Source organism: Electrona antarctica (assembly GCF_951216825.1).
Source record: "Electrona antarctica genome assembly, chromosome: 13".
Taxonomy (NCBI): Eukaryota; Metazoa; Chordata; class Actinopteri; order Myctophiformes; family Myctophidae; genus Electrona; species Electrona antarctica.
Genome location: NC_136794.1, coordinates 14,263,090 through 14,275,083, shown reverse-complemented (window position 1 = coordinate 14,275,083; position 11,994 = coordinate 14,263,090). Strand labels below are relative to the sequence as shown.

The 11,994-nt window shown below is 44.9% G+C and overlaps 2 protein-coding genes and 1 pseudogene across 3 annotated transcripts in view; 2 read left to right on the top strand and 1 right to left on the bottom strand.

The window, feature by feature from the left end:
• Positions 1 to 46: 46 nt before the first annotated feature.
• The window catches only part of stk17b (serine/threonine kinase 17b (apoptosis-inducing)), a 26,470-nt gene continuing 14,522 nt past the window's right edge, over positions 47 to 11,994 (top strand). The window contains exon 1 of the mRNA XM_079517498.1: positions 47 to 148. The gene's annotated coding sequence lies outside the window, so the exon portion shown is untranslated. The remainder of the gene's footprint in view (positions 149 to 11,994) is intronic.
• On the top strand, positions 1,251 to 3,062 carry LOC306934854 (diacylglycerol kinase delta-like; annotated as a pseudogene). The gene is made up of 2 exons: positions 1,251 to 2,873; positions 3,056 to 3,062. The product of its transcript is annotated as a diacylglycerol kinase delta-like (transcript).
• LOC306934853 (uncharacterized protein) lies at positions 4,959 to 10,304 on the bottom strand (the record flags this gene model as incomplete). The annotated part of the gene is made up of 2 exons (XM_079517663.1): positions 4,959 to 5,841; positions 7,216 to 10,304. The coding sequence occupies 2 exons, from the start codon at positions 10,302 to 10,304 to the stop codon at positions 4,959 to 4,961; spliced, it is 3,972 nt and encodes a 1,323-aa protein (XP_079373789.1).

Sequence of the window (11,994 nt, the reverse complement as noted above, 5' to 3'; positions counted from 1 at the left end):
ATACCCGTTGTCAACTTGCCATACCCATTTTAACTGTCTCCACATGGAGATCTCTGTATCTGTCTGTCTGCCTGTATGTGAAGAGTACAAACTGACTGAAAAGTGGACTCGTTAAGTAATCAATTAGCAGAGGCTGGAAGTTGCACAGGTGAGGGGATTTAGGCTGATTTTGATTTTGTGGTGGTTCTGGAGAACCGTGGGTCTGCCCGACTCGATACCGGGCACTGCACTCCCTGCGGGGATGTGGACCGCGTGTGTCGAATTTGAAGTGGGTGGGGGAAACGGTTCTCGAGTTACGTGCATTACAACCGTACACACACGCAGACACATACAAAGAGACGTGGCGCATCTCTATGTGTGTACGTATGTCTGTACGTCTGTAATCCACGTAACTCGGATTCACGTAATTTGTAATCCACCTACTTCAAATTTGACACACATGTTCCACACCCCCACAGGGAGTGCAGTTCCCGGTGTCGAGTCGGTCAGACTCCATATTTGGCCATGCCTAAAATACGGGTTCGTCCCACCGACTTCTGACATATCATATAAATTCAGTTGATTTGTCACGCCTGAATTTGGTCCCAGTAGCTGGGGATGAACTCACCAATCACCAGGATTAATTCGGCTTTTGGTGAGTTTTTTATTTTTGGTATGGTGTTAGGTCAGTTCTGCATGCAGTGCAACATAAGAGTGAGCGGCGAGCGCCTCTAGTATGGACAATGTGCACACTGCTGGGTGATAACATCATCAACACAACATCATATTGACTCCTCAGTAATTTGGTGGGTGGTGGATTATGAATTCACACAGTGATGTCAGTGTGATGTCAATTGTTCACTACCTATTTAAACCTTTCGACATGAAATTTCCCTGCTGTTTATTAGAAAAATTGCTCAGTGCATGCAACTGCACTGACATAACCGTTTTAGAAAGATCACAGCAAGCGCGGGCCCCATGTACACACAAACGGACACCAACAGAGGATACTCTTTCCACAGCTACAGGAGGGAATACTGAACAGAAAAACTTCAACCTTCTGCTTTGTCAGCTGAATGTGTACGTGGAATAATTCATATATTGGAAATTGATGTATACCTTTAGCGGGCTCTAGACATTTATTTTAATTGCAGTTATGGATGGCAATGTAATTTAATGAAAGCTGGTTCAACAAATTGACTGTGCAAGGCTGGTTTAGGGTAAACACGCTGCCTCCCTGTATTAACCCTGACACTGCATGGTATTTTGAGTCTACCCAGTACAGTATGGACCTCAATGGGATGCATAACTGGTATGCTCGTTGTCACAGTAAACTAACATACTGTAATGTCTGTAGAGAAGCTATATCTGGAATAACCTCACATGGACTATCCTGTGAAGTGTGCAAGTTCAAGGCTCATAAGCGCTGTGCTGTCCATGCGACCAACAACTGTAAATGGACCACCCTGACATCCATATACAAAGACATCATCGAGGATGAGGAGGGGATCTCCATGCCTCATCAGTGGTTAGAGGGGAACCTGCCCATCCATGCTAAATGCACCATCTGTGATAAAACATGTGGCAGTGTCCTCAGATTGCAAGACTGGAGATGTATCTGGTGTAAAGCTACGTTACACACTCTTTGTAAGGAGAAGCTGTCGTTCAAGTGTCCTCTGGGGCGGTGTAAAGTCTCGATTATCCCACCGACTGCACTCAACACTATTGACTCTGATGGTTTCTGGGAGGCATCCTGTCTTCCATCCTGTACCAGTCCTCTCCTAGTTTTTGTCAACTCTAAGAGTGGAGGCAACCAGGGAGTAAAGTTCCTCAGACGTTTTAAACAGCTGCTGAACCCTGCTCAAGTGTTTGATCTGGGGAATGGAGGACCACACCTAGGTCTGCGTCTTTATCAGAAGTTTGATAAGTTTAGTATTTTGGTGTGTGGTGGTGATGGAAGTGTCAGTTGGGTGCTGTCTGAGATAGACACACTAACATTGCACAAACAGTGCCAGCTGGGTGTGTTACCATTGGGAACGGGGAATGACTTGGCAAGGGTTCTGGGATGGGGTTCAGCCTGCGATGATGACAAACAAGTACCTCAGATACTGGAGAAACTTGAAAGAGCTAGCATCAAGATGTTAGACAGGTGGAGTATTATGGTACATGACACCAAGTTTTCACAGCAACAGTCAGCCTCTAATCCCTCTATGGTTACAGAGGATTCCAGTACTGAAAACATGGAATGTTATACAGAGAAGTTTGTGATGAATAATTACTTTGGCATAGGCCTGGATGCTAAAATCTCCCTGGACTTCAACAACAAGAGAGATGAACATCCGGATAAATACAGAAGTCGTACTAAGAACAGGATGTGGTATGGGACTATGGGTATCAGTGAACTGCTACAAAGAACCTACAGGAACCTGGAACAGAGGGTCCTACTAGAGTGTGATGGTCGTCCCATTTTGTTGCCCAGTCTACAGGGTATTGTTGTTTTGAACATTCCCAGCTATGCAGGAGGGACCAACTTCTGGGGAGGAACCAAGAAGAATGATTTATTCGCTGCTCAGTCGTTTGATGATAAGGTGTTGGAGGTGGTTGCTGTGTTTGGCATCATGCAGATGGCTGTGTCTAGAGTTATCAATCTACAGCATCACCGCATCGCACAGTGTTGTACGGTAAAAATCACCATCCTTGGAGATGAAAGTGTTCCAGTGCAGGTAGATGGGGAGGGATGGCTTCAACCTCCAGGATTCATTAAAATTATCCACAAGAACCAAACTCGGACCCTCACTAGAGTGTGAGTGTTTGAGAGCATTCTTACGTCGTGGGAAGACACAGAGATGTGAATGCTCCCACCCCACTAACATCCCTCCCTTCCTAGGCTTGAGGTCAGGTGTGTGTGGTTGTGTGCGTGCGTGCATGCGTGCGTGTTTGTTTTTTGGGGGGTATTTGTCTCTGTACCTTCACATACGATACACCACATGAGACAGATAAGAGACTGTATCTACTGTACCTTACAGTTACAACAGGAGTTCCCATACCTTTTCATACCGTGACGTTTGTGGCCCAGGACCTAAGCCCAGGACCCAGAAATACATTCTCACCATGTAAAATAAAAATCACACCTGTGTGAAGTGAGGGGCGCTCTTATCATCGTACATCATCATACAATCAAACATCATCTCATTCCGGCAAATCTGAATTTGCGTCCTCACCTTCGTCATCAAGGTTTGATGTTACGCAATGTTTGTGTTTACACAAACTTTGGGTTACACACATCACACACCAAAAGCTGGACATCGCCCCTCAAAAATGGAAATAATTGCATGATTGTTGTATGTACTGTATGTATATGTATGTTGTCATCAATAGAGTATTCCAATTTTCAGGTCTTCTCGTTATGATCAAATAGCCTACTAGTCCATATATAGTTACCAGGGATGTTCAAACCTAGGGGCAACAACACAACTACAACTTTGCACCGTTGAACCAGCTCTCTTTACTGGCAGACTAAGCCAAGTCTATGGCATAGACTGTAGTGGCAGTGAATCTGCAATGAATGAAAGTGACTGCCATATATACTGTGCAGGCGTCTAAAAGTCAAAATGATGCTTAATTTTCAAAAAGCTCATGTGGCCGCCAGCCACAGTGGGCCCCTCACTTCATAGTCACACTAGTGTGATTTTTACTTGACATGCTAATTGTACATTTTAAGAGCCAGGAAAATAAATATTTACATGGCTTGGATTATCATTGTCATGTTTGTTTGTCGTATGGTATAATTGCTAATAACCATTGCAATGTTATGTCACTTACAGATGGCATGCCATGATTTTTTTGTTTTACTTTTTCTGTTTTGTATGTGTCTATGGAGTTTACTCTAATAAACCCCCAGGTGTGGTTAGAATATTGAAATATGTCTTCCCTGTGCATTATCAAAGGTCTCAAAGTCATATGCAGCATATATGTTGATTGATAAGTTATGATAGTTATAATGTGCTGTTCCACTGAGCATAATAATTATACATTATTACCAGCAGCACTTATAATGCGTTATACGATATAATGCCTTTTATGCGCTGCAAGCGCATTATAATGCATTATGAATGTGCTTATGATGCATTATAGACCCAACCTTTAATATACAGTCCCACAAGGCTGCAATTCCTGGAAGATATGGGCAGGTGTGCTAAGTGCTTCCTCTGGACTCTTCAAGCACAGGAACAACTATAGTTAGAAAAATCACACGGTTGAGAAATTACAGAGTTACCGCGTGGGGGTCCCCCAGGGGGTCCCTCTACTGTACTGTACTGTACTGTACCACCCCAAATCCAGTTAATATGTGTGTCACAACAGTGACACCTGTTTGTGAAAACCAACCAAACACAATTTTCGTGCTCGGACAGACCCAGCCAGGGACGGACACAGCCAGCCAGCCATGGGATGGACGCACATAGGTATACTTAATGGAGTGGTTGCACCACTCAAAAAGTTACCACACTAAGTGGCGGCACCCCAAAATAAGAGAATGCAAGATAAAGGCACAGTTGGCCATTTTGTATTGGCTAACACGTTTCGGCACCAACGTGGCCCTTGCTTAGTTACAATTAATCAATTAACAGTAGGCCTACACAATAATCACAGATACAATGTCAGGAGAACAGATAAAGCACGTTGACACAGACATGCTGAGCAACACTTTATTGGACGCAGTTTTATTTAAATGTAAGGTTAATTATAATTATCTTGACTCTGTCTACGCCTCTACGGACCAATGCACATGGTGAAGGTTAATAGCAACAGGGACCACACTTTTGTACACCTAAAAACTAATCAGAAAAACAGAAAGAAAATGTCGGGCAAAAAAAACCTCACCAGTGCCTTTGTCATATGCATGCAGATCACACAGATTGTCTCCTCCATCACAGATGTGTTCTATCCTGCTCATGGCCCACTGCCGTGTGGGTCTCTGGCTAGGGCTCGAGCAGGTTGTCTGCTTTCAGCGGTATGGCTGCAAGCGTTGCCTTAGTTGCCTCTGTAGGTCTCTTCCAGGAGAACAGTTTTTTCCAGATGCTCTTCTTTTTGCATGTATTGTTATTATTGTTAAGGCACTCTTTCTGCCTGTCATGTTCCAAGCTATGATTTGCCAGCCCTGCTTCAACGCAGGCAGCTACCTCTCTTGATCTCCTCCAGAAGCATAACCTTTTCCAGACACTCTTCTTTTTGCACTTGTTAAGGCACTCATCCAAAGCTTCCCTCTCATTAGCCCAAGTCATTTCTTTAGTGAGTTTGGTGTTCTCCTCTTTCAGGGTGCTATTCTCAGCCTCTATTGTTAGTCGCATATCATCCATGGCTGCTTTGCACAATGACTGCTGAGCGTGGGACTCAAGCTGATGGCTGATGGGCATCTCTGGGATGATATGCTTACTGGATTGTTCCTCTTCCTGGAGTAACGAACCGAACAACTTCGCTTTATCTTGAAGGTCATTGGTGATTTCTACCTTCTGTTGGATCTGTTCCAGCTCAGCAGCATACAGGTCCACTTCATAATCAACCTCCTCTGTCATCTCCAACACCTTCTCATCCTCCTGCCAGTGAATTGACTCCTTGAACTCAGCTTGGTGGTCTTCTAGAACCTGTTCTTCCATCTCCACCATTTGAGACACCGCCTTATGAAAGGTAAACAGCTGAGGAGAAACTTCCTCCTCATTATGATCACAGTGCAGTTTGAGGTCATCTCTCTGTGTGGAGCTGCTCAGCCAGTCCTTGTCCAGAAGCTCTAGCTGGTTGACTGCTTGAATGTTTGGTCGACCCCTTTCCATTACCTGGTTGGGGTTAACTGTCAGCTCCTTCACCCTGTTAGCGTAGTGTAGGGTGTTGAGGGTATTTTCACATGATGCCATACCAGGTGATATGTTTGCAATCATGCACGTATGGGAGTTCTCCCCAATGAAGGAATCTCTGAGGACCTGAGTAAGCTTGCTGCCCCTGAAAGGTGTGTGAGCCTTGTTATGTCCCAGAGCCCTGATGCACTCCTTTAGTGCCAGCAGACTCTTGTTAATCTCGGCTCCCTCCAGACGATTCTGGCGGTCACCACTAGATGCATCAGCTCCTCTCTCATTCCCAGCCAGATCAATGAGCGAGAACTTCCCATGCATCGTCCCCTTCCTCCGTAGAAGGATCTGGAAAACAGCATGGCTCCTAGAAGAGTGTGTGTTTGCTGAAGTCTGACCCAATGCTCTGCATCTGTTTCCCACTTCAATGAGTTTGAGAACATCCTCCGTACATGTGACTTCTTTCTCCTTTAGTCCTACAACCTGAACCTGCTGTTGACCATCCTCCATCACCCTCAGCTTAGCTTTATTATTCAGCAGGTCAAACACCTTCCCATTGTAGATTTCAAAGAAGGTTGTGTACACTTGTAGTTCGAACTTATTATATTTGTGTTTCTTCAATGTGAGAAACACATCCTGAGCAGTTAGCATGTAGATTCCTTTGGAACAATCCTGGTTTTCCCCAGAAGAATCTCCACTCATTGTATACGTTTTACCACTTCCTGTCTGACCATAAGCAAAGCAGGTAGCCGTGCCCCTCTCAAAGATGGTCTCCACCAGAGGCCTGGCTGTGAACCTGTACACCATCTCATTGGTTTTGAAATCGTCAAAGGCGTAGTCAAAGCGGAAGGTCTGGGTCTCCAGGTAGCGGGTCAGGTCCACCTTCTGTTTGGGTTTGTGGACCAACACCACATCTTTACTGGGAATTGTGATCACATCCAGCTGGTTCATGGTCAGTTCCTTCTTATTGAGGGGACGCTTCCTCACATAAACACATATTCTCTTTTTTTTAATCGGGTCTTCTGTGGTCAGAGGTCTGTAGTCTAGGCTGGCTCGGAAATCCCTGATCATGATATCATAGTTAAGAATGGTGGTGTCTATCTCTGGTGCTCTCTTCTGGCTCTGCTTCTCTAGTTGACGCCTTTCCCTTTTTTCCTGGAGTTTCGCCCCACCCTCCTTCACATAGTTGGACATTCTCCTCAAATTCTTTGCGTATCTCAGTTGTGTCTGAGCTTGTGTTGATTGTGTAGGCTGCGGGGCGAGGGGAAATCGTTCAGACTCTTGGGGTCTGTGGTTTTCTAGAACCTGTTCCTGCATCTCCACTGTATGGGACACTGCGTCATGGAAGGTATCCAGCTGAGGAGACTCTTCCTCCTCATTTGGCTGCTCACAGAACAGTTTGAGGCAGTCTTTCTGTGGCGAGCTGCTCAGCCAGTCGTTGTCCCGAAACTCTAGCTGGTTGACTGCCTGGATGTTGGGTCGATCCCCTTCCATTACCTGGTTTGGGTAAACTGTCAGCTTCTTCACCTTGTTGGCATAGTGTAGTGTGTTGAGAGTATTTTCACATGACGTCATACCAGGAGATATGGTTGCAATCATGCACATATGGGAGTTCACCCCAGTGAAGGAGTCTCTGAGGATATGGGTGAGCTTGGTGTCTCTGAAAGGAGTGTGAGGCTTGTTGCGTCCCAGAGCCTTGATGCACTTCTTTAGTGCTAGAAGACTTTTGTTAATCTCTGCTCCCTCCAGACGAGTCTGGTGGTCAGTGCTGGACATGTCAGCTCCTCTCTCGTTCCCAGCCAGGTCAATGAGCGAGAACTTCCCGTGCATCGTCCCCTTCCTCCGTAGAAGGATCTGGAAAACAGCATGGCTCCTAGAAGAGTGTGTGTTTGCTGAAGTCTGACCCAATGCTCTGCATCTGTTTCCCACTTCAATGAGTTTGAGAACATCCTCCGTACATGTGACTTCTTTCTCCTTTAGTCCTACAACCTGGACCTGCTGTTGACCATCCTCCATCACCCTCAGCTTAGCTTTATTATTCAGCAGGTCAAACACCTTCCCATTGTAGATTTCAAAGGAGGTTGTGTACACTTGTAGTTCTAAATTACTATACTTGGGTTTCTTCAATGTGAGAAACACATCCTGGGCAGTTAGCGTGTAGATTCCTTTGGAACAATCCTGGTTCTCTCCAGAGAAATCTCCACTCATAGTATGTGTTTTTCCACTTCCTGTCTGTCCATAGGCGAAGCAGGTAGCCATGCCCCTCTCAAATATGGTCTCCACCAGAGGCCTGGCTGTGAACCTGTACACCATCTCATTGGTTGTCGAGTCATCGAAGGTATAATCAAAGTGGAAAATCTTGTTCTCCACGTAGTGGGTCAGGTCCACCTTTTGTTTTGGTTTGTGGACCATCACCACGTCTTTACTGGGAATGGTGATCACATCCAGGTCCTTCATGGTCAGTTCCTTCTTGTTCAGCGGACGTTTCCTCACACAAACACATATTCTGTTTTTTTTAATTGAGGCTTCTGAGGTCAGAGGTCTGTAGTCTAGACTGGTTTGGAAATCCCTGACCATGTACCCTATATCATACATAGGAATGGTAGTGTCTAGTTCCTGTGCTACCTGCTGTAGCTGACACCTCTTTTCCTGGAGTTTCTCCCCGTTCTTCACACAGTTGGACTTCTTTCTTGCTTTCTGGAGTTGTTGTGTCTGAACCTGTGTTGGCTGTGCAGGCTGTTGGGCAGGAGGAGGGGCTACTAGTTGAGACCGTGGGGGTTGGTGGTCTTCTAAAACCTGTTCCTCCCTCTCCACCTTTGGAGACTCCGCCTCATGGAAGGTATCCAGCTGAGGACACACTTCCTCCTCCTGCTCACAGAGCAGTTTGAGGTAGTCTCCCTGTGGTGAGCTGCTTAGCCAGTCTTTGTCCCGAAACTCTAGCTGGTCAACTGCATGGATGTTGGTTTGACCCCCTTCCATTGCATGGTTTGGGTGAACTGTCAGCTTCTTCACCCTGTTAGCATAGTGTAGTGTGTTGAGGGTATTTTCACATGACATCATACCAGGAGATATGGTTGCAATCATGCACATATGAGAGTTCTCCCCAGTGAAAGAGTCTCTAAGTACCTGGGTGAGCTTTGTGTCTCTGAAGGGAATGTGAGCGTTTTTGCATCCCATAGCCCTGATGCACTTCTTTAGTGCTAGCAGACTCTTATTAATCTCAGCTCCCTCCAGGCGAGTCTGGCGGTCAGCAATGCACGCATCAGCTGCTCTTTCGTTCCCAGCCAGGTCAATGAGTGAGAACTTTCCAAGCATCTCCCCCTTCCTCCTTAAAATTATCTGGAACACGCAGTGGCTCCTTGAAGAGTGTGTGTTGGCCAACATCTTACCTACTGTTCTACAGCTGTTACCTATTTTTACGAGTTTAAGAACATCCTCCATACATGTGACGTCTTTCTCTTGTAGTCCTACCACATGAACCTGTTTGCCTTGATCTGACACTTTTACCTCGAGTTTTCCATTCAGTAGGTCTAACACCTTCCCATTGTAGATTTCAAAGAAGGTCACATACACTTGTAGTTCTAACTTCTTGTACTTGGGTTTCTTCAACATGAGAAACACATCCTGAGCAGTTAGCCCATAGATTCCTTTTGAAGAATTCTCGTTCTGTCCAGAAAGACTTCCACTCATAGTATGTGTTTTTCCACTTCCTGTTTGTCCGTAGGCGAAGCAGGTAGCCATGCCTCCCTCAAAGATGGTCTCCACCAGAGGCCTGGCTGTGAATCTATACACCATCTCATTGGTTGTGAAGTCGTCAAATGTGTAGTCAAATTGGAAGGTCTGGTGTTCCATGTAACGGGTCAGGTCCACCTTCTGTTTGGGCTTGTGGACCATCACCACATTATTACTGGGAATGGTGATCACGTCCAGGTCCTTCATGATCAGTTCCTTCTTGTTCAGCGGACGCTTCCTCACACAAACACATATTCTGTGTTTTTGAATCAGGTCTTCTGTGGTCAGGGGTCTGTAGTCAAGACGGGCACGGAAATCCCTGATCATGTACATGATCTGATGCTGTAGTCGAGATCTTTCTCTAAGTTTCTCCCCTTCTGTCACAAAATTGGACTTCCTCCTCATGTTCTGGAGCTGTCGTGTCTGAGCCTGTGTTGGCTGTGTATGCAGTTGGGTGAAGTGGTGGTGGGCTACTTCCGGCTGTGGGGATTTCCTGGTGTGGGTCACCACTCTGTTATATCTAGCTGGCTCTACGATGGGTCTTTGCATATTATTTGCAATTTCATTGATCTTCCCAGCGGCAGCAAGTGAAGGAGATGGTGTCTCTGGGATGGGGACAATGCCCTCATCTGGAGACACATCTGGGCTTTGAGCAAATATAGTCTCCAAGTCAATCTCTTTACCTTTAGTGCCTGCATTCTCAATCCACTCCACTGTTACACTCTTGTTGTCCTCATTAAGTGAGGCCACCATCGCACACATGTGTGGGGTTAGAAGTTAGGTTATCAAAAAATCTAAATTAAATCCATTAGTGCCGACAACTGTATTTATATTCCCTAACACACCAAAGTTGGTTTGTAGCAGCTATGTGCTGATTGGACAGTATTTTGACAACGTCATAGTTGCTGTGGCAGCAGGGATCAAAACATGTTTTCCTTTTTGTCTCCACCAGGCAGGAAGTGTGGCCAAGACTATGGCCAAAGCTATTCTCCGGCACTGTTGGCCTGATCGACGTGCAACTGTGTACGCACACTAACTGGATGCCAGAGCAAAGATTTTGACATTGGCTCGTTATATCGCCACAATAGGAAGCAATTATTTTTGCTGATATTACCGTACTCCTACAGATTTTGTCCAAACATTACGCAAATCTCTATAGGCATGTGATCAATGGGATGTTTGGACTTGGCATAGCCATTTTCATGAACATACCACTGACCTGGTCTGAGAAAAGGGAATCAATCTGTTTTCAGAATCAATGGAGTGCTGGCATCGTGTCTTTGGGGCTGTTTGGAGTTGGCATAGCCATTTGTGAGGGGCACTAGCCCCTCCTATGTCCAGCTTTGAGGGTGTGTGTAAAGTTGTAAACACAAACATTGAATGCCACAATGAATGGCCAGTTTTGAGAGTTTGTCCCAACACAAACATTAAATGCAATTGAAAATGAATGGCCATTTTTGAGTGTTGTTTAAACAAAAACATTACGTAAACACAAACATTGAAGACAAAAGTGAGACGCAAATTGTGATTGGCCAGAATGAGATGGTGATGTATGATGATAAGAGCTTCACAGTTCACTTCACAGTTCACACGGATGTGATTGTTATTACTCATCTGGTCTGAGAAAGGGTTGTGTCAGCAAGAAGGCACTCGCAGGAACGACGCCTAGTTTAATGTTTGTTTTTAGTTCAATGTTTGTTTTTAAAAACGCCATTGACAATGAAGAGAGTTTAATGTTTGAGGCAAGGAAGCAACCAGGTGCTCAGGAGGTGTGCAGGTATAAAAAATGTAAAAATAGTAAAAAGGTGCTCCTGGGATCAATCGGGATAACACATCTATAGAACAAAGCGGAGATCCGGGCACACTTGATGTTAAAAAGGAGGAAAACTTTATTCAACCGACATGTTTCGACCTATACGGTCTTCATCAGCCCTGATGAAGACCGTATAGGTCGAAACATGTCTTGCATTACCAGATATTTGAGTGGTGCAGCAGCCACTCCATTGCGTAGCTATGTGTATCCCTCTCTATGTAGATGGCACTGGATGGCACTGTTGCGCAGCGTCTCTCTCTCTCCCACCACTACTACAGAATAAGTAAAGTACAGCACACTCACTTCAGACTGGTCGTTATTACGGTAATACAACAATACAACATCAGAGCCAGGGGGATTACTAACAGAAAACAAAAGAGTGAACACAAACAGTTCTCGCAGCTTTTTTATTTTTTTTAAATATTATGTTATAAATTCTAATGTACTGTTTGGCCTCAATCTCAAATACAATGAGAGGGTTGGAATTATTTATTATTTTTAGGTTTATTAAGGTTTGGATTTATTCATATGAAATTTGGCTAGAATTTAGCTAGAATAGAACATTTTGCCAATAAAGACAGTATCAGAGTCAAAACTATCAACATACTGAGATATAGGCTATACATCCTT